The 21112-nt window shown below is 33.6% G+C and overlaps 5 protein-coding genes and 1 non-coding gene across 11 annotated transcripts in view; 3 read left to right on the forward strand and 3 right to left on the reverse strand.

The window, feature by feature from the left end:
* Window positions 1–2572, reverse strand: part of LOC144470315 (uncharacterized) — an 18987-nt gene extending 16415 nt beyond the window's left edge. The window contains exon 1 of the mRNA XM_078181312.1: window positions 2476–2572. Within this exon, the coding sequence (XP_078037438.1) occupies window positions 2476–2539 (64 nt within the window). The 5' untranslated portion in view covers window positions 2540–2572. The remainder of the gene's footprint in view (window positions 1–2475) is intronic.
* A 244-nt stretch (window positions 2573–2816) lies between these two features.
* On the reverse strand, window positions 2817–8339 carry Glu (structural maintenance of chromosomes 4-like protein gluon). Of its 2 annotated transcripts, XM_078178629.1 has the most exons (9): window positions 8333–8339; window positions 7544–7775; window positions 7287–7478; window positions 7040–7216; window positions 6637–6929; window positions 6284–6563; window positions 5597–6193; window positions 3272–5430; window positions 2817–3125 (listed from the first exon to the last, which is right to left on the reverse strand). In XM_078178629.1, the coding sequence occupies exons 2-9, from the start codon at window positions 7742–7744 to the stop codon at window positions 2975–2977; spliced, it is 4050 nt and encodes a 1349-aa protein (XP_078034755.1). In that variant the 5' UTR covers window positions 7745–7775; window positions 8333–8339; the 3' UTR covers window positions 2817–2974. The 2 variants fall into 2 exon arrangements, with proteins under 2 accessions (XP_078034755.1, XP_078034748.1); XM_078178622.1 differs by lacking the exon at window positions 8333–8339 and having other exon boundaries at window positions 7544–8316.
* Window positions 8340–9468: 1129 nt separating this feature from the next.
* On the forward strand, window positions 9469–9540 carry Trnaw-cca (transfer RNA tryptophan (anticodon CCA)). Its single transcript has one exon. It is a non-coding gene; the product is annotated as a tRNA-Trp (tRNA).
* On the forward strand, window positions 9496–12812 carry Thoc5 (THO complex subunit 5). Of its 4 annotated transcripts, none has more exons than XM_078180726.1 (12): window positions 9496–9758; window positions 9938–10037; window positions 10098–10229; window positions 10304–10518; window positions 10582–10657; window positions 10738–10923; window positions 10995–11127; window positions 11199–11438; window positions 11507–11609; window positions 11686–11887; window positions 11978–12272; window positions 12348–12812. In XM_078180726.1, the coding sequence occupies exons 2-12, from the start codon at window positions 9951–9953 to the stop codon at window positions 12662–12664; spliced, it is 1986 nt and encodes a 661-aa protein (XP_078036852.1). In that variant the 5' UTR covers window positions 9496–9758; window positions 9938–9950; the 3' UTR covers window positions 12665–12812. The 4 variants fall into 4 exon arrangements, with proteins under 4 accessions (XP_078036852.1, XP_078036845.1, XP_078036860.1 ...); XM_078180719.1 differs by having other exon boundaries at window positions 9496–9742; XM_078180734.1 differs by having other exon boundaries at window positions 9496–9674.
* LOC144469991 (dynein regulatory complex subunit 2) lies at window positions 12766–14609 on the reverse strand. The gene is made up of 6 exons (XM_078180752.1): window positions 14358–14609; window positions 13961–14213; window positions 13683–13897; window positions 13219–13611; window positions 13036–13146; window positions 12766–12960 (listed from the first exon to the last, which is right to left on the reverse strand). Exons 1-6 carry the CDS (start codon window positions 14499–14501, stop codon window positions 12766–12768), a joined length of 1311 nt encoding a protein of 436 aa, XP_078036878.1. The 5' UTR covers window positions 14502–14609.
* Window positions 14610–15143: 534 nt separating this feature from the next.
* On the forward strand, window positions 15144–19470 carry LOC144471952 (phenoloxidase 1-like). 2 transcript variants are annotated; one of them, XM_078184582.1, is made up of 10 exons: window positions 15144–15298; window positions 15976–16116; window positions 16239–16431; window positions 16515–16738; window positions 16827–17029; window positions 17118–17535; window positions 17623–17751; window positions 17838–18162; window positions 18253–18485; window positions 18647–19470. In XM_078184582.1, the coding sequence occupies exons 2-10, from the start codon at window positions 16006–16008 to the stop codon at window positions 18890–18892; spliced, it is 2082 nt and encodes a 693-aa protein (XP_078040708.1). In that variant the 5' UTR covers window positions 15144–15298; window positions 15976–16005; the 3' UTR covers window positions 18893–19470. The 2 variants fall into 2 exon arrangements, with proteins under 2 accessions (XP_078040708.1, XP_078040700.1); XM_078184574.1 differs by lacking the exon at window positions 15144–15298 and having other exon boundaries at window positions 15886–16116.
* Window positions 19471–21112: the final 1642 nt, after the last annotated feature.

The raw sequence follows: 21112 nt of genomic DNA on the forward strand, positions 1-21112 counted from the left end.
ATATATATATATGTGTATATACTATGAGAGAAATATCAATGGCTTCTCCTCTGACTTATCGCAATCATAACAAAATGAACTGCAATCTTAAGTTTGGCGAACAAGTTTAGCGTTTCAACAAAAACAGTATCATACAGAATGCCAATAAATGTCCTTCCATTTTACACTCGTCTCCCTAATATTGCGGATTATCAAATATAAATCGAAATTTTCAAGGAACCGAAGCTCTCATCCTCCAAAATAAGGATCAGTTATCTCAGTCAATCACAGACGGTCTCAAACTAGTTAGAACAGGAATCATTTAAACACCTTTACGCTGAACATAATTCAGGTGTCAAGCATGTTCGTCTAAACGATGCGAAATTTCGAAGAGTGTACCAAATATTTCAAAAAGCATTCGAAACAGTATTATATGTTAATGATAACGTAAACGTTTTCATCTTAGCACAAATTATAAATACTACTTAATTTTGATAACTTAAACACTTGAAATTAAAAGATCTTGACATATTACTTGTACATGAATCAGAAGGAACACTGCTACCGAACGATTCTAACGAATCCACCAAGTTTTAACGCTGATTACGTAAAGCGACTATATCGAATAGTATCGCTGTACGTCAAATTAATAACTATAGTTTGATTGGTTTGATCGCGGTGTATTTCCAAATATTTACAATCGAAACTGTGCTGGATTTTCCAAAGTGAGAAAAGTAGTAAGCCGTGGCTTTTGCTATTTACACCGTTGAATCGATAGAGATTTGTTAAAGAAATACAACCTTTTTCAAGGCCAAATTCCATTTACTGCATCGCATTTGACTCGTCCAGACTCGTTTATTCACTGTATTGAAAAATCATGTAATTATCATAACGACTGTTTGAATAATTACTAGAGAAAACTTAATGCAGGAATACTTGCAATACCATCACTTGACTAAATACAGAGTTGAGCCGAAGGATTCCATGCATTGTTAGTGCTGGGGAGTTGGCCTACTGACTTAATCTATACGAGTATTATTAATAGACTGATTATTAAAGATTTATAAGAAAAGATTGGGTAGCAAAGATGGACTGGCAAGGATGATCTAGCAAAGATTAACTAACAAATAATGACTAGCACGGATTAACTAACAGAGATTGATTAGCAAAGATTAACTAACAGAGATTGATTAGCATATTTTGATTAGTAAAGATTGATTAGCAAACATGGATTAACAAAGATTGACAAGAAATGATTAATCTGGATTCCATTGCAACAAATATTTGTTTCTGAATATTATTTCCACCAAAAATGAAAAGATGATTGTTTAATAGCATGTTAAAAAAAGAAGTGTGCACAGTGTGCACCACCTAATGGTATTATATATAAATTGTAAAAATACTTTGAACAGATAAACGAAGACTGTTATAAGCCTATATTAATATTATTAAATTCTTATTTGGTGAATCAAGATTGATAGAAACGTTGGAAACGCAGTTCTACTAAAAGAATAATTTCTATTTCGAATGGAGGAAAAACAATTTGGCAAGTTGACAAAAGATATTCAAAATTTAATCGACGAGATTAAAATGATAAAAAATACATTATATTTCATAGATCACGTTTCGTTGTGTTAAAAGATATATTATATGTCCCTGCGCTGCTCAAAATGTTTCGAAAACGTTTTATCTTCAATAAACTTCTATGTCACAGATTACGCAAGTAAAAGAACTAAATTGTTTAAAAATAATTCGTCCGGCTATTACACTGATATCGTTCGAGTTACACAATTATAGTTATCGCTAAGATTTCACAACCAAGCAGATTTTCGAAGTTTAAGAAAACTATATTACTAACATAATGGATATTAAGTCTCAAACCAAAGTATTTATCATAAAATTTGCGACACGTAATTCGGTACCATACGTTAAAACAGTAATCTTCTGAAGCCTATCACTAATCAACAGGCTTTAAATTAACTAAATAAAATTTTCAACGAAAATTCACTCAACTCACATTTCGTTTTGAGTTCTATAGACACTTCGATGAGTAAAACATGCTTAACTTTATTTTTAGTTTTTGTGAGAAAAAAAAATTTGCATCACTATCCATACACTATTTATTACTAGATAACAGACATTTAAACAACTCAGTATATTTGTAGACCATCACGCGTCACTTATTAAGTACTAAACGAAAATATATTTGTACTATACAGTCTTTTTTAAATTTTTTAGAGGTTTCAATGTAAACTAGAATTGTCATTAAACCGTCGTAACATTTTTAACAGATTGCGTTTCAGCTACTGGTATTTTACACAAATATTTTCTAACATTTCATTTTAATAACTTTAAAATTTTAATCACGTTGGATTCGCACGGATCGATCTGAAAAGATCTCCGAATCAACGATAGAATTTATAACTTTCAACAAATTTTGTCGCTAACTATTTAGAAAAAATGTTTAGCATAAAATAATCGATAAATTATTCACACCTGAGGTTTTCGTCGCTTCCCTTTCAAAATCATCATTTACGAATTGCTCCCTCTTTGTAGACATTATTTCTGTCACTTTCAAACACCGACTGTTCAAATTCTACTCTCGTAACTCGATATTACCTATATCACACATACGCCCCACCGTCAAACGGCCTCCTCTCCTTTTGCCTGCAAGTATATCTCACTAGTTTCCTACTAACAACCTTCACTACACTTCGCAAAAAGAAGAACAGTAAAAATGAATGTCGACGAAATGAGTCGTTATCACAAGGATTTAAAATACTTTTAGGCAAGTAAGAGTCTTTGGAATCGAAAGGTTTTACACATTAGGACGAAAGTACATTAAAATTTCATAGAAATTTAATATTAGAATTACATACGGCAATTACACATGAAAATATTATACATTCTTTAAGAAGTATGCGTTCGTTTATAGATTTGCTTAATTTTATACGTTTTATTTCAAATAAAAAGCAATTTCGAAATATTAGTCATACTATATTCTTCGTTTTTTCATCTTCGCCTTTCTCTTCACCGAATTTCTACCGCTAGACTGACTGTCCGTACTGTCTTCATCATTTGTAGACTGTAGCCGTTTTTGTGCAGGTGCCTTCTGTGGCGTTGGGCACAATCCCAATGTAAGTGAACTAAAAAAATTGCATTGGTACAGAATTAAATCTCTTTATTGCGGCAAAAAAAAAAAAAAAACAAGACGATAAAATTGCTCCCATTAAGTTATACTAGCAAAAGCTCAGTTAAAAATATGAATGCGTAGTATTTACTTTGAACTTACTTGAGGGTATTATCTTCATTCTCTTGATTCTTTCCGGGAGTTTTGACGTTATCTTTTTGTTGTGTCGTACTTTTCTCCTTAACCTGACTTTGAATGCTGAATTTCTGTACTTGACTAGAATAGTTTTTCGAAGTAATTTGTGTTGGAGGTGCAATATTATTTTTTTCGTAATACTTTCTTAAATCAATGTTAACACTGTGTGTGCAATTGTACGTTTTATATATACCAACGAGATAGTCCGCTAGCTCAAACATGTTCGATCTTAACGATATTATTATGAATTGTGCATTTTTCGTTCTTTCCTTGATGTAGTTTCCCACAATTGAAACGTTTTTAAAATCTAAAGCGGCATCGATTTCGTCCATAAAATAAAGGGGAGTCGGTTTATAGTGATGCAGCGCAAACACAAGAGCCAAGGAGCTCAAAGTCTTTTCACCCCCGCTGAGATTGCAAATATTTTTCCAAGATTTCTTAGGCGGTCTTACACTAAACGCAATCCCTTCGCTGAAAGGATCCAACGAATCTACCAACTCCAATTCTGCATCGCCGCCCAATGTGATCATTTGATACATTTCCTTTAACTTATCTGTAATTATAGTGAAACCAGCAAGAAACTCTTGTATTCTACGACGTCTCACGGTTTCGTAAATATCTCGCATTTTATTATGGTCCCCAGTTATTTTCTCCAAGTCCGCTGCACGTTGCAAGTACAACGCATCTTTCTCTCTATAGTCTGCGATAACCTGCATATTTGGAATATCGCTCGGTAATTTGTTCTTAGCTTTTTGCAAGTTATTTAGAAGGGTACCCTCATCCATCTTACTAAGTTGTTCATCGGCTAATTCCTCTAGTACCGCTAACTCTTCTCCAGGTATAGCTTGAAGCTTCAATTCAGCAATTTTTCGCGTATAATCTGAAATTTGTTGTTTTAATACTTTGATTCCGCTTTTACACTCTTTAATCCGTTGATCTAAATCGATTTTAACGGCTTTCATTTTGTCCTCCCGCGTTTGCAAAACTTTTAATTCTTCTTTAAGAGATGAAATAACTGTGTCTCTTTCTTCAAGAGCTTCGTCAAGCTCATTCATTTCCTGTAGGTACTTTTTCGCCTGTACCTCCAATTCTTCCTTCTCTTTCTGAACATCACGAAGTCTTTGCTCACAATTTTGCACGTCATTTTCAAGATTACTTATGCGTTGTTCGACTTTCTTCATATTCCTTTCAGCTGTTTTCATTGCAACCTGTAATTTGCAAATCTCTGCTTTAGCTTTTTCAATCGTATTGTTGCAGTTGAATATGACCTTTTGCTGATCTTTTACACGACATCCTGAGATTTCCTCTATTTTTCTATTGATACGCTGTACATCAGATTCGACAGATTTTGAACTCCCTTTGACTTTCTCCAAAGATTTTTCAGCCGCGTTCATCCCTTTTTTTAGCTGTTCCACTTTTTTCGGGTCTACAACTGATTCTGCAACTTTTTGCTGTTGAATTTTCAGCTGCTGTCGCAACGATGGTTCTTGCTCTCGTAATGTTTTAACTTGGATACATAATCTTTCTTTCTCAACAATCATATCTTTCAAATCCACACTCAAACTATGAATCTGATTTTCTAAAGATTGATGTTCGGCTCTGAGATTAGTGCATTCTGTATGTATTTTGTCTAAATTTGTTTGTAGTTTCTCAATGTCAACTGCAGATAATTCGTTCCTTACAACCGTTTGTCCCATTCTACCCTTCAATACTGTTCTTCCCCCACCACTCATTGTACCCGACAATTCAATTAATTCACCCTTTAGCGTAACAACTCTAAAACGTCTGTGACCGTACGCAATACGCGTTGCTTGATCTAAATCATTTGCTACTAGTGTATCTTGCAATCCATAATAGAACGCCGGCAATACCTTTTCATCTTCGACATGTATCAGATCAAACAGTCTCGGCACATTCTCAGGTGTTTGTATCTTCTGTCTGGATCGTTCTAACAAACGTTGCTGTTTTTCCAGAGCGATAAACGTTGCACGTCCTATGTCATTTTTACGTAAAAATGATATGCATGCTTGCGCTGTCGACACTGTGTCAACTACAATATTGTCCAAAGGACCACAAGCTGTTGATATCGCGATATCATATTTTCCATCTATGGCTCCAAGGTCACCCTACGCGAATAATAGTAGAATTAATTATTACAAACATTTCTTCTAATTAAAAAATTATAAAGGTTCTGATATATTATAGAATATTAATGAATTCAATTATCCCTTAATGTTAATCGTTAGGGAAAATAACTTTATTCACGGAGAACTTATTCTTCTATTCGCTTACCAATCTACCAAATACGCCAGTAAGTTTTCCTTCCCTCTTTTCCCGCATTAAACTGTCTATGATCCTATTTCTCGATTTACTTGCTTGCATCGCGGATTTTTGTTCTTCAAAGGTAATTCTCATACGCTTCAATTTTGTAGTTTCATCGATCTCTTTCTGCTTTATTTTTTCCAATGCGTGTTGTGCTTGTGTCAAATTTTGTTGACTACTCGGAATTTTTGCTCCCAAATTCTCCAACTGGCGTTCCTTCTCCGCTAAAGTATCTATTGTTAATTTTAAAGAATCTTGCAGCTTTTTCAGTTTTTCTCTTTCTGTTGCCTCTACAGAAATATATAATTCAAATTCAGATTGGGCAATATTAAAAGCTGCTTGAGCATCATTAACATCTTTTCTCAAAGATATTAATTCCTTTTCCAGTGCAGAACGTTCATTTAATAGCGGTTCTGTTTTCTCGCGCAAGACAATCATTAATTTTTCAAGTACCGATTCTTCGTGTTCTTTCTTTTTCACGTGAGTTTCAATAAGCTGTTCGCATTCTTGAATACCTTTTGTGCTTTTATCAGGTACAGAACTGAGTTCTTCTAATTTCGATTTCTCCTATAAATAAAAATTAATAATTGTAATATTTAATCTAAATTCTGCATATTTCAACTTCATTGTTGTAGAAAGTACAACTGTATAGCTTACTGATTTTAACGTTGCAATGTTAGTTTTACGACGTTTATTGGTCTCCACTAGTTCCGCATGAAGTGATTCATCGTGTTTACGGATACTATTAAACTGAGTTGAAATTTCATCTTTCTTTAATTGCAAGTTATCCCATTTCTTGCTTTTATCGTCAATTATTTTATTTTGCTTACTCTTTTCATTACAAACTTCTTTCATTTCATTTACAAGATCTGCAATATCTTTATCTAATTCATTGGCTTTATCTTCTTGTTTTTCTAACTCTTTCATAGTTTGAAATCTACCAAAAATAAATTTTAAATTTCGTAAAATCTTTTCATATAAAGAATTGCATATAAAAGCTAACAAATTACCTCTTATAATTATAAAGCTGATGTTGTTTCTCTGTTACTGTGTTTTCTAATTCTAAATATTGCACCGCTTCTTGCATGGGTTCCTCCAAAGCTGCTTTCTCTTTTTCAACAATTCTCAAACGATTTAACTTCTCAACTCTGTACCCTGATAGTACTTCTACCTTCTCCGATAATTTTTCTAATGGTTCCTTATAACGTGCTGTCCCAATTATGTCTTCCAAAAACTCAAGCATGCCAGTATCATTTTCATTCTGTGCTTTAGGTTTCATCATTGCTATCTGCTCAACTTCTCCCTGATATAATAGTTTAATGAAAAGCAATTACAATAAAATTCAAAGTTGGAGGAAACTTAAATTAAAGAATATTTTCACATTACATATAGTACAGTATCTATGAATTATACCTGTAAGATTAGAAAACGATTATGATCTAAATCCACACCATAGGACTTCAAAAGCTTTGAAATCTCCTTGAACTGCACCCTTTTCCTATTAAGTTCATAGTGTGAAGAATTATCTTTAAATGCTGTCCGTGATATGCTAAACTCACTGTTAGAAACAACATCATAATCTGCCCCAGGCTAAAACAAAATATTTACATTGCGGAGATCATTTTTAATTAAGTCAAACGTGTTATGATAAATAACATACTTTATCAATGATTTGTTGGAAGTGTACAGATACAGTACAGCTATTGATATTCTGACGTTCGCTAGAATTATGTATCAAAACTGATAGCTTCTTCGAACGAATTTTACTAGCTCTATATCCAAATACAAATAACATTGAGTCTATGACATTACTTTTGCCACTACCATTTGGGCCAACAATTGCTGAGAAACACTATAGAAAAGAAAATTCAAGTATTATTTAATACATGCTATTTCATAGAAATTTCTATGACATACCTTATGAAATGGTCCAATAGTTTGACTACCACCGTAACTTTTAAAGTTCTCATTCACTATCTTGACAATCATAAGTCTAGGACCATTGACATCAATTTCATGAGATGCTCTGATAGGTGGCGGAATGTATATATCCTCACTTATTTTAAGTCCACCTTCTTCATCAATACCAATAATACCATTTTCTTCGTCAATTTCCATTTCAATATTATTTCTATTTTGATCATGTCCACTAATATCAGTCATTTTAACATAAAATATACTCACATTACGCAGTCTGTGTCAGATAAGGCAAATGCAAATGTAATAAAAATAATTAATTGGAGGTTAGAAATATACATTGCTTGGATCTGCGCAATATGTGTGCTTCGTTATAGGCAAAAAATATATAAAAAGATATATAAATATAAGAAAGAAACACTTAATTTCTACGAGCTACATCTACAATCATTAATTATACTAAATGCACCAATTGCTACTTGTAGTATAACACCATAGCTTATGTTTATGTTTTTTAACACTACACTGTTTATGAAATTATATAGAAAATTTTGATCCTAGTTTCTATTTTTTATATCTTGTATAAGATAAATTACATCAATTCATAGAGGAATTCAGATTATTTAACAAGCTACTGTTAACACTACTTTGTTCCTGTTCCTGATTCAACTGGTTCAACTACTTTAGTTATTAACTATTAATAAACTTCTAGTTTATACGTCATTACATAAAAAAAAAAAACAAAAAAATAACGGACGCTTCCACGAATTCAAATTTGAAGTAACGTACGTAACGTATCAACATGTATTATATAAACAAACATAGAAGCATACATGTGTTACGTGACCGCGCGACCATAAGTAGGATTTCTAATGGCGCCATCGCAGTATGATTTCCGACAAATGGCGACAAGAGAGAAATTCATGTATAAAATGTAACGTTATGGTAATACTTGCATATTTCACAGTTTATATATATTTTTATTGGGACGGAATAGCTTATATAAAGTAGAGAAATAACGCGCGTGAGAGAGAAAAGAGGGAGAGAGAGAGAGAGAAGTAGTTCCCATGAAATTTCGTGATGAAATTCTAGAAGAAGTCACTTTGGCTTTTGAAAAATCTTCTTCACTTTCATGTAGGTAGACAAAAGAGTCAAAGCTCTGAGACCTTCACAATAAGAAATTATAAAACCTTAGTCAAGATCCTCTCGGTTTTCCTCCCGGAAATCTTGGCGCGTAATAACCCAACTACCAATCATCCAAGCTTCCGAACGGAAGAGGGATCATCCAACAAATCACCATCCGGCTGGAGGACCTCATTTTACTATTGCCCAAGAAAGAAGAACGAGATTGTTTGTTTTAATGTAATATAGTCTAAGTATAGTACATAGAGTAATCTTTCAACATTATGATTAATTAAACAAGGTTTGAGTTTTCAATATCAGTATTAAATAAAATCACTATAAATCTTTAACGTACTCCGTAAAATAGTAAAATAAAATTAAAAGGTTGTTTCACATCAATGCAATATTTATAAATGTAAGAAACTTAATTTCTATTTCGATAATTTAACAGATTTTATATCTGGAAGTATTTCAAAACAAATATAAATGTCCTTATAAATATACGATGATGCTCAATTATAGAGTTAGTATGATGAAAATAATATGTTGAATAGGATTCGGTTTATGAAATTACTTACATTTTAAAAATATAGTTTTTTTATAATTACCTAATTTTAGATTACATACAAATATCCAAGGTTTCAATAGGAATTTGGTCAATAAGTAAATATTTTGTATTATAACATAATGAATGGCATGAATGAGCCACTAAATTTAAAAAATAAGACTACACATCATTTCTAAACTGAATAAATGAGAATTTCTTCGTAAAGAAACTTCATATTAAAAGACATCTGTGTAGAGACTCCGTGGCGCAACGGTAGCGCGTCTGACTCCAGATCAGAAGGTTGCGTGTTCAAATCACGTCGGGGTCAATTTATTTTTATTTTTTAATTTTTCAATAAAAAAAATTAAAAGAATTATCTCTGTATTACTGTTATGCATTCGAACGAAAACAATTGTAAATATAGTCTGTAATATATATGAATGCATCTTTTTGAAATTTAAGGTAGAAGAAACATAACCTCACCGGTATATCAGTTTGTACTGGCGTGCATTAAAATGCAGCATGCACATGTAACAGAATTTTGAAGTATGTAATATAAAATTTTATATGAACAAGTGACCGTACACGTTTATAACATTCCTTTCCATCAAGTTATCAATGTGTATTCATTAAGTTGTATAAATTTTGTATTACATTTTTTGTTTTGTATGAAGATATATCAAATAATAAATCTCTCACGTTTATAATCTCTTATATAATTTAAGGTTTGTAAATAGAATGGGTAAAGAAACTGATTCCGAAAATCCAAAGAAAAGAAGAAAGTCAGTTAGTGGGATGTCTCTCAAAGATGGTGATACGTATAAGGTATAAATGGTTTTATCTGATTTTTTATCATATGTAATTAAAATACGATTTTATGTTTAGGCTATAATCAGTTATGAAGAAAAAGAAGCCACAGAAAGATTGTCAGAGAAAGATTCTGAAAGTTTCTTATCAACTTGTGACAATATACGAAAAGCTATGAATAAAATAGCAAAACTAAAAATGAATGGAGATGTAATTGTTTATACTTACATTGGGGACCTATATATTCTATATTGCTTTCTTTGAAAATCTTATTTTTCTTTCAGTCCAAAGATGAAATACGTGAACTTCAAATACAAACATCCTTAGCATTCATTGAACTTAAGAAACTAAATAGAATGGAAAAATTTCGAACAAAATTTGCAAGAGATTCTCTGATGTCTTCAAAAAGTAGTGTTGATAGTAGACATTTACATTTACAAAATTTATTGTATGAAGTGATGCACTTAAAGAAGGAAGTTCTTAAATGTCTACAGTTTAAGTAAGTATCTGTTTTTCTTTTGAAAATATAATGTGTATGTAAAATTAATACGATTATGTTTAGGTCCAAAGACGAACTGATACAACTTGTATCAGAGGAAGAATTTTATAAAGAAGCTCCTGAAAGTATTTCTAGACCCGTTAAGTATAAATAATAAAACAGTTTATAGTAAGGTGTAATTATTCTTGTTTCGGTGATGCTAAGAATTAATGTTTTCAGGACATTGCAAAACATAATCCACATCAACTGAGACTGGCTCGTTTAGAATGGGAATTGACACAAAGAAAACAACTTGCTGCTTTGTGCGACGAATTAACAGAAAGTAAAAAAGCAGTAGCATTAAACATAGAATCTAAACAATCTCGGCTTGACAATCTAGCACCGCAACTTTATTCAATATTAGAAGTAATAAGCTAATGATCTGTTACAGTAGTGATGAATATACAGAGAAATAAGTATAATATTTTAAAATTTAGGCTAGTAAACCACTCCAAGAAAGTCTCGGATTACCATTAGATAGAATCAGACAAGAGCATCACAAAGCAACATTACTTGCATCACCATTGTATGTCCTTCACGCAAAAGCATCAGCATACAGAGATGCGTATGGTACGTTTTATATTGTTAAACTTTAGTTTATACAGATATTACCCATTGTACTTATATACATTTTTCTACAGATAGTACTATAATAGTAAAAATCGAAGGAGATGAAGAGGAAGCAAAACGTGCAAATAATCAGGAAGGACTACAAGAATCTGATTCAGATCCTGAAACTTTATCTGAGAGTATTATAGAAGAAACGCATATCCATAAAAAGAGACATCATAGATTATCTAGGGAAGCTAGACAGGAAGAAAAGAGATTAAGACTGCTTCAAAGGCATCCCTTACATGTGAAAATAGTTATTAAATTAAAAAGTTAGTTTTGAGAATAATAGATATTAATAAGTAAATGTATATTATTTTAAAACATGTAACATTTTCAGATGAAACTAAATTGACATTACAGTTCTTTTACATAATGTTTCTAAAGGTAGTTACGGTAGAATCAAAATTGAAAACTGAAGGTGTTGGAAGTAATAGTACTGGGTATATTTCTTTAAATATTAATAAATATATGCTGATTATATTTATTCTTCTAAGAATTTGTATATTCATTTTATAGGGATATGCTTGTGTCTGAATCAATCTTAAGAGAACTGTATCCGAGAGATTTAGGTTTAGAAAGTCCAAATCCGGCTAATTACTATCAACTGAGCCGATATAATTTGGGTAATTTCTCATCGCTCGGATTGGGAATTCCATATAAATGGGCACAAAGAATGGCTGGTTTGAATTTCATATCATCTGACTCCCGTGAACAAAAGGTATAACATTCTTATAGTATAAGTATTTTACTATATACATTATATGATTTCAAAGTGTTCCAAATCATAAAGTTATTTAAATATGATTAGGTTACAAGTTGCGAAATAGCTCAAGATAGCGTTGAAAGTGTACTAAGAGAGATTAAAAGACGTTTAAAAGCTAGATTGGAATTATGTATGGAGATCAGACAGTTAGAATCAGGAAATTTACCTATTATTGCTTTAACAAATGACGCTTTACCACAAAAAGTTAATACAACGCTACAAAAATTTACGACGATATCTTGGAATACTTATTCTACTTCGACGAACTCTGCTCTCCAGCAACAAGGTCTAGTGACATCATTAGATATATTCTACGAAGCTGTCCTTCGACGTGGAAACAGTAAGATATTTAAAAAATTATTTTTCATTGGAATTTTGATTTCATTGTTTAATTAACGAATGATATCCATTTCAGATGAATTAACAGCAAAAATTGCTATAAAACCTGATTATCCAAAGATTGCGGCTGTATTTGATATAAGTATATATCCTATGGTACCGGTCGCTGTCGACATTTTACGGGACATTGAAAGAGAAGTGAATGTCATGTGGACAAAACCACCGACCTTGTCTTCACAATTGCAACGGCTAAGAGCTTGTTTCGATATTTATTTAGAAACAGAAAATATAGTACAAAAAGAAAAAATTTTCTTTCATCCCATGAAAGGCCGTACTCGTGCTAGACCCTACAAATATTTAGAATTGGGTGGTGGAATTTTCATTCATCGTTAAAAAAATACATATTGTACGAGATATTTTATATTCTAATGCAAGCATAACTTACTAATTATTATTTGTCAATGTAAAAAGAAATTTCATTGTAAAAGAATTGCTTAAAACGAAGTTGAAGCATTCAAATATATTTCAGGTATTCCAGAAATTGTCATAACGTGGGTTTGCAATTTGTATCTTAGCCTTTTATTTTCTATCCTAAGTTCTTTACTTCTCTTCCTTAGTAAAATGTTGTTTGCTGTCGCGTCATTATACTTTTCCCAAAATTTGTCAATTTTTTCATGCGAGTTAGGATCCTATAAAAATTTTTTCTATTTTAAAGTATTACCGAAACTTTTTACTATACCTTATAATACTTTGAAAAGTCTTACCTTGCCTTCTATGAAATAATTGCGGAAATTAATGAGAAATGATTCCAAATTAGAACATATTTTAATTATTTCGAGAATGGTGGAACTCCTTTGCTCACTTTTCCGTAAATTCTAAAAATAAATTATAGATCGTATAATTTGAATATTGTGGTATGTTGAGAAGAAAAATATCTATTGTTTAACCTTTATCGCATCATTACTGAAAACAGTCAGTTTCTTTAATTGCATAAAATCTATAGCTTGAGTTGTAGCAAAACACTGCTTCATGTCTTTTGATTTTTTCTTTATGTATGCATTTTTTCTCTTAAGGTTTTCAACTCGATCGTTTCTCTTTAACGATAAAATCTGTATATTACATTTTAAACTTTCGGCGGCATTTTGCAATTGCAAATGTATTTTTGGATATTTTAATATGCATTGTTGATAGATACTGTCTCGTTCCTTTAAATATTCGTATTGCTTTTTTTTATTTATAGTAACTCTTTCATATTCGGCAAGTGTTCCATTCAATTGTTCCCAAAGGTGTTTTATGTTTTCAGACGATGTACTCAACAGGTTCGACATTTCTTCTTCTTCCTAAACACGCAACAAACTTGTCTATTTCCGGCTCACTAAAATACAATTACGAACTACGTTTATTGCATTACCAAAACTAAAATATTACGAATGTTAATAACGTGTCTTGTCTTTGCTACAAGTTTTTCTTCTTCCAATTTTCCAATTTTTCTTACTACATTAGACTGCATTGCCTTATAGATTTGTTCCATTTTCTTTTTCAAACATTCTAATTGCAATGCACTCGAGTTATTGTCATCTAATTTGAATATATCGTGTAAGTCCTGCAGCCTTTGTTTGTATTTCCCTATACGAAGAAAAGATTAACTATTACAATGTTCGAGTATACTGGCACAAGTTTGAGGAATACCGATTATGTAATTCATCAACTCGATATGAGCTTCTTGCAGTTTTCTATGATCTTGATCCGTTACTTCCAATTCCTTTTGCAATTGACAAACTGTTCTATCTTTTAGTTTTACAACTCTATCGAAAGATTCAGAAAGATGTTTCACGTTGTCATAAATTTCTTTGCATTTGAATTGTCTCAAAATAAGTCTCCATGTTTCATTGATCTTTGCGGTATTCAATTTCGAAAACGCTTTCTCGTGTATTAATTTATCCTGTAATGATGTAATTGATGATTTGCCAAATTGAAGGTACGACAAAACCGTTACTTAATTTTAACTACGTTTCATTGTTAGTTCACGTTTATTTCCACACAACTACGGAATTTGAAAAGATCTATGTATGCAGCATTAAGTTACTTTAATGTATGTTGCAATTAATTGTTGTTTTCGCCTTCGAGCTTCAAGTTCGAATTCAGCACGGTATTGCATATAACGAGCCCGTTCCTCTTCACTCATTCGAGCTAGTTTACTACTTCTATTACTTTTTCGTTGCTTCATCATTTTGATCTTATTTTGTTGGAGACACTTCGTCGTTAATAAAATAAAATATTTTACGATGTATACGAACAAATCTTAAATAACATGTCCCTTTATCGTATCAATTGTGTTCCCAATCACACTTTCCGAACCATACGTATCCTCGTGCTTCACAGGTACTGCTGTGTTTGATCAATACAAAATACAAATACATTTACTTTGAATGAGAACAGTTTGTGGAAAGACAATATTATTTCTGCATAATCACATTGTTAACTCGAAGATATTAATTTCTTGCATTAACGAATTCCGTTTTAATAATGTTATCAATCATTTAGTTTGCTTAAAGATCTTCTTTCAATACCGTACAATGGTACAGTTTATTTTTCATTTATCTTTACTTTAATTCTAGGTAGGAAAAAATGGAATGCAGACGATGATAATTTTCAATATTTGAAGAAAATTTATCAAAGACACCTGTCAATTTCTGTGACGAATCCCGTATCGCTAATTGACGTGTCCCTTATCTACAAAGAAGACTCATCCCTTATCTTCAAGGTCGCATCTCTCTTATTTTGAGGTGGCGCACTCCGTATCGCCAATAAGACACATCCTGTCGCTCCAGATAACGCATCTTGTATCGACAAGAACAAATGAAACTCCACCCCGGATCCACCAGAACTACGGCACTATAAAAGACCTCGTATCAAAGGAATAAAAAGCCAAATGTATTTCGATCTGGATACGCGTAACTAGTCTCCGAAACCTATACTCGACGGATACACACATTAAGGAGCTGGACTCCGTAGCGACACGATAAGGTAGGGTGACTGATAAAGTTACCAACGAAATTAGGCGACGACAGGTTTTTTTCGCCACATAATTCGCCTTATAATAAAAAGAACCTAATAAAAAAAAAACGATAGAATTATTATTATCGCATTGATTACAAAGCGATTGCATAAGAACACTATGATTATATAGTTTCGACACCTTTTTTCTAATATCATGTAATTGATATCGATCCGTTGATCAACCTTACCTACGTAGTACCAAGATTAAGTATCTTACCGCTATTATATATGTTTGCTAAACAATTTCAGTTGGACAAGATCTTTTACATAGTTCAGATCAATTCCGATCACATTGAGGTACCTTTTTGCTTGTTGCTGTTATTAGAAATGATTACTATCACCCGCGTTACGGCGGTAATTCGTTTCCTTCGAAAACAGGAAGTGTAAAGAACGGAGTACAGTAAATGACATATCATCGGTAATCAGTTTCAGTTTCGTTTAGTTTGGACAGAGATGCCGGATTTTGTGGTTGATGCCCAGACCACCATATCCTGCAACGTTTTCCTATAAATACTATGTTGTATTTACTTTTTAGCAGTTAGCTTTCGTTCGTGTCAGCATAGACGAGGCTCTTCCGTTGTTATACTGTACCAAGAAATCGTACAAGTTACGTTAGACTTTTCAGTAGTGTGCAATTGTTACAGAATTTGTAATAAGAGAAATAATTCCGTAAGATGGCGAATGATAAATCGGGTATCTTATACCTGTTCGATCGACCCGCCGAGCCGGTCTACGTGCCCAAGGGAGATAGGAAGGTTGCTTTCGACATTCCAGCTGATTATTTGGTAAGTAAACGACATTTATTCTTTTAGCATTTATCCATAATATCACAATTCTAATGTTAACACTAAGAAGAAAACTTTATGCAGTTCTACGGAATAACGTGTCTTTCTACCTGTTCCCTTAGCCGGATAGGTATCGTCAGGTAGCAACACAGGTGTTCAATCGTTTCGCCGATGAAACCGAGTCGAAGCTTCCTGTGAAACAGATCTCCCTTCCGGACCTCAGCATTCCTATGCAATTAGGTCGGCGTGATCCTTTTTCGTTGTTTATTCCAGCCCACCGAAAATTAGCAGCTCGGCTTATTGAAATTTTTATGGGTTCGTAGTGTTAAATACCGGCAGTGTTTTCAGTGTTACAGAAAAAATTGCGTTCTATCTGACACCGATTTGTAATTTTACAGGAATGCGGACGTACGAGGACTTTTTATCTGTAGCAGTTTATTCCCGTGATCGCGTCAATCCCAACTTGTTCATTTACGCTCTTTCGGTAGCAATATTACATCGTCCTGATACAAAGGATCTGCCAGTACCACCATTGACCGAAGTATTCCCGGATAAATATGTTGATGGTGGAATCTTTACGCGTGCCAAGGAGGAAGCCAATCTTGTACCTCCGGGATCAAGAGTAATGAAATTTATTGTCCACCCGATATGTTTACGAGACGCGTCTGCATTAATTATTATTTAGAGAATAATATTATCCTTGATTATAGATTCCGATCGAGATCCCTCGAGATTACACTGCTTCAGACCTCGACGAGGAGCATCGTGTCGCATACTGGAGAGAGGACATTGGCATCAATCTGCATCACTGGCATTGGCATTTGGTTTATCCATTCGAGGGCAACATTAAAATCGTGAACAAAGATCGTCGTGGCGAACTTTTCTACTACATGCATCAACAAATTATGGCGCGGTGCGTTTAGGAGCACGCTCGCTATTTGTTATATTTTGTAACGCTATATCTTTATATAGTCTATATAGTTCGTCTATTATACTTTTAGATACAACTGCGAGCGTTTGTGCAATCGACTCGGTCGCGTGAAACGGTTCATTAATTGGCGCGAGTCCATTCCGGAAGCTTACTTTCCAAAATTGGATTCGATTGTTGCTGGCCGTACATGGCCTGCTCGACCCAGCGGAGCCATTCTAAAGGATATCAATCGTCCAGTGGATCAATTGGATTTCGACATTCAAGATCTAGAAAGGTGGCGCGATCGTATTTACGAAGCTATTCATACCGGGGCAGTGGTTAATACAAGGGGCGAACGTGTACCTTTGACTCAAAAAGACGGCATCGATATATTGGGAAACATTATGGAAGCCAGCATTTTATCCCCTAATCCAAACTTGTACGGCGATGTTCACAATTTAGGCCACGTCGCCATCTCCTATTGCCACGACCCGGATCATCGTTACTTGGTACATACATTTCATCGCAACACGTATAAATGTCGATCATTTTCTTATTCTTTAACTTTAAGTTATCTCTTCTTATGCCATCCACAGGAAAACTTTAGTATTATGGGCGACTCTGCTACTGCTATGAGGGACCCCATATTCTACAGATGGCATGCTTTCGTTGACGATCTTTTCCAGGAATATAAAAATACTCTGCCCGAGTATAGTATTCAAGAGGTCAGCACGCATATACGACAACCTATACCTATAACTTGTACAATGTACATTCACGTTGCTAGCGTTTTTCTTGATGGCATTTGTAGTTGGATTATCCAGGCGTCGAAGTAGACAGTATTAGACTGACGACAAATGAGCAACCAAACGTCTTGCACACCTTCTGGACCCAAAGCGTCGTGGACTTATCTCGAGGACTTGACTTCACACCTCGTGGAGCAGTGCTTGCTAAATTCACTCACCTGAATCACACGGACTTCGTCTACACAATTATCGTTAACAATCGCGGTAATAAACAAAAACGGGGAACAGTGCGCATCTTCATTGCACCCAAGGAAGACGAACGCGGACTACCTTTCACGTTCAAGCAGCAAAAGAATTTAATGATCGAGATGGACAAATTCTCTGTTACACGTGTGTTACTTTCATTCTAAATGTTCAGTTATTTCTTCTCCATATGTGTGATACATTAGACCAGAGATTTAAACGTATGTTACGTTACAGTGCGGCCAGGGTTGAACACGATCGAGCAAAAATCAACGGATTCTTCGGTAACTATACCCTTTGAAAGGACGTTCCGTAATTTAGACGAGAATAGACCAGTAGGCGGCGAAAGCTTGGAACTTTTCAATTTCTGTGGATGCGGATGGCCGCAACATATGCTAGTACCTAAAGGATCCAAAGCAGGCTTCCCAATGGAACTTTTCGTTATGGTGTCAGACTATAGCGGCGACGTTGTAAGTATACTTTGTAGAAATATTTATTTTCTTAGATCGACTGAATAAGACCTCGCGAATTTGCTAGCTTTAAATTGATCTTACATGTTGATATCTTAATAATCGTAGCGAGTAGTCATGGTGAACGATTTATGGTGAAAAGCTTGATTTCCAATGTATAGGTTGAACAGGACGAGTCGTCAGGTTGCACGGATGCTGCTAGCTTCTGCGGCTTGAGAGACAAAAAGTATCCTGACGCACGTCCCATGGGTTATCCGTTCGATCGTCAACCGCGAGCAGGTGTTGAAACATTGCCACAGTTTCTCACGGGAAATATGGCGACCACGGAAATAGTAGTGAGGTTTACGGATAACGTGGTGCCTAGAGCTAGATCTGGAAGCCTTGGGAACACATTGACCTTCGTCTAATATCATAGTTTCTAGAGTAACATCTGCCGTTTACTTATCTTGGAGAATATTGTCAGATGAATCTTAAGAATCGTTTCAACAACTTATGGCATCGATTATGGCAACAAAATTTAGAGCGTTTCGGGTTTCTGCGAATCGTTCAATTACTATTTTAAGAATTTTCATCATTGAAAAAATTGTAAATGAAATTGTTTCACAGCGCCAGGAACAGATGACATTATTAATCGTCCTATGCCACTGTAGCTTTCAATTTCCGTCTCTTTAATTTTTTTATTTTTAAATTTTAATGAAAATACTTTTAAACATTCAAAGCTTCTATTTCGCAAACAAGTGGGAAGTCGATGTTGTAAGTTAAAGTCACAAGAGGAAAAAACAATGGGTTTCGTCTCTATAGTGAAAACGACGATAGCGAGTATGCAGTTTGTAACGGTGGAGGTGAATGAATTTTTGTTTCATGTTTTATTCCAACGTTCTTGATTTCAACTTTTATTTACTTATATTTTATGTTATCGAAAATATTTTACGCAAGATACTTAAAAAATACAAAAAAAGGTGTAATTAATAAAAAAGTCTATAACAAAAAATTACCTATGTGTTCCGTTATATGCAATGACCTTTATGTATCCTACTTGTACAACAAGTAACACTTTTGTGTCAGCGCTTCGATTGTAAAGAAAACAGCTAAAAAGATCGAAACGCGCGTATATTATATAAAATTATAATAATAATTAACTCCGCGTTTAATTATTTGTAACGAGTCTAGTCTAGTTACGCGTTGTAACGTTTCGAAATGTCTCGATTAATTAGTTCAATTATTAAATGTATCTTACGCATCTCTTTTGCGTTGTAGAAATAGCAAGATACTGTCAGACTTTTCTGTATAAAAACCTTGTTTTACTTTTTCTTAACGAACGATATTTATTTTAAGTAGCGAGTTAAATAGCGACAATGTACAGATACGCAATGTCTAACTGGTGGTACAACCACCACGTAGTAGCTGATCTCATGTAAAGGAGTGAGTCCAACAGGAAGAATAAGATTTTTTTTTTTAAAGACCCCCTTCGAGAATATTGTGGATTGAAAGAAAGATGCTTCAAGTCCGCGGGACTCGCTGTATCGGTGAGACGCGCCACTGAATTCCTATTCGACAACATTATTTTTTCTTCAAGCTAATTCTTCTCAAAAACGGAGTCTCGAATGAAAAATATGTATTCTATGAGACTCGAGAAATCTTTGAACTCTCAATTTGAATTTGGCCAGCTTGAACAGTCTAACTTGAAGGAACAATATTCATTCGTTCAAAAGTCATTTCCTTTACATTAAAAATGTGGTTCCAAGATAATCTTGGTCTGAAGTTTTAGCACACATTTTCTTTAATCGCTAAAGTTTAGCCTACGACTTTTCTGACTTTTTTTTTTTTACACACGACCTTCCTAACACTTTTTACATATTTTTCATATTTTGTTTCATTAACATTTATCTATAGAGGAATTCTTCGATCGTGTGATTTTATTCCGTTTCCGGTCACATGAAATATTTATCAAAAATGATTATTTATGAATTGAATTTATTAAACTGCTTATGAGGTATAAAATATTCACTTACGTAATGAAAGAGACTATAGGGAATGTATGGAGACCAAATATCGATGTTATGGTTAAATTGATAATCAATTAATAAATTATACACGTTTTATGTAATCTATTATCCTTATATGTATGTGTATTTCAACAAAGTTAACCAATACAGAAGGTGTCCTAATAAGTACTTATATATTTTTTACCCTGTGCCAACGCAATACAAACTACGTCGAAAAATAAAATTAAATTGTGACTGTATTCAGAAATATTCAGTTTCATAGTTTGGGCACCTCGTTTTCCCCAGAGACCAAAAACCGAGATATCTTTTGACAAAAATACCGAAATATATCGTACCGGTATTGCTGCGAAAAATATAAACTCCACAGATTGTATCGGTATTAAAATTAAAAAATAATTGGTTGAAACATAACGTAACTTATGTTGAACATGGTGAAATTAAGATATAACGAATCGATTAAGATTCAAATATAATAAATTGAATGACAGACGACGATCAACCTAAAGTTTCGACAAAATACCTTTTTTTCGCGGTGAATCATTGAAAACAAGGCATCTCGTTTCACGTAAGGTAACTTCATTAACATAAAACGGTAATACACAAAAACTGTAGTGTAAATTT

The sequence above is a fragment of the Augochlora pura genome, chromosome 1 (genome assembly GCF_028453695.1).
Source record: "Augochlora pura isolate Apur16 chromosome 1, APUR_v2.2.1, whole genome shotgun sequence".
NCBI classification, from domain to species: Eukaryota; Metazoa; Arthropoda; class Insecta; order Hymenoptera; family Halictidae; genus Augochlora; species Augochlora pura.

Excerpts from the sequence above, each read along its gene's own strand:
- Thoc5 (XM_078180719.1), top strand. Across the intron at positions 11,128-11,198 it reads AGCATACAGAGATGCGTATG|ATAGTACTATAATAGTAAAA; the intron begins GTACGTTTTATA and ends ATTTTTCTACAG. Across the intron at positions 11,888-11,977 it reads CTGACTCCCGTGAACAAAAG|GTTACAAGTTGCGAAATAGC; the intron begins GTATAACATTCT and ends AAATATGATTAG.
- Glu (XM_078178622.1), bottom strand. The coding sequence starts at position 7,789 with ATGACTGATATTAGTGGACATGATCAAAATAGAAATAATATTGAAATG. Across the intron at positions 7,479-7,543 it reads CTATTGGACCATTTCATAAG|TGTTTCTCAGCAATTGTTGG; the intron begins GTATGTCATAGA and ends TCTTTTCTATAG. Across the intron at positions 6,564-6,636 it reads CAGCTTTATAATTATAAGAG|ATTTCAAACTATGAAAGAGT; the intron begins GTAATTTGTTAG and ends TATTTTTGGTAG.
- LOC144469991 (XM_078180752.1), bottom strand. The coding sequence starts at position 14,501 with ATGATGAAGCAACGAAAAAGTAATAGAAGTAGTAAACTAGCTCGAATG. Across the intron at positions 13,147-13,218 it reads TCAGTAATGATGCGATAAAG|AATTTACGGAAAAGTGAGCA; the intron begins GTTAAACAATAG and ends ATTTATTTTTAG. Across the intron at positions 12,961-13,035 it reads ATTATTTCATAGAAGGCAAG|GATCCTAACTCGCATGAAAA; the intron begins GTAAGACTTTTC and ends AAATTTTTATAG.
- LOC144471952 (XM_078184582.1), top strand. The coding sequence starts at position 16,006 with ATGGCGAATGATAAATCGGGTATCTTATACCTGTTCGATCGACCCGCC. Across the intron at positions 16,117-16,238 it reads ACATTCCAGCTGATTATTTG|CCGGATAGGTATCGTCAGGT; the intron begins GTAAGTAAACGA and ends CTGTTCCCTTAG. Across the intron at positions 16,739-16,826 it reads TTGTACCTCCGGGATCAAGA|ATTCCGATCGAGATCCCTCG; the intron begins GTAATGAAATTT and ends CCTTGATTATAG.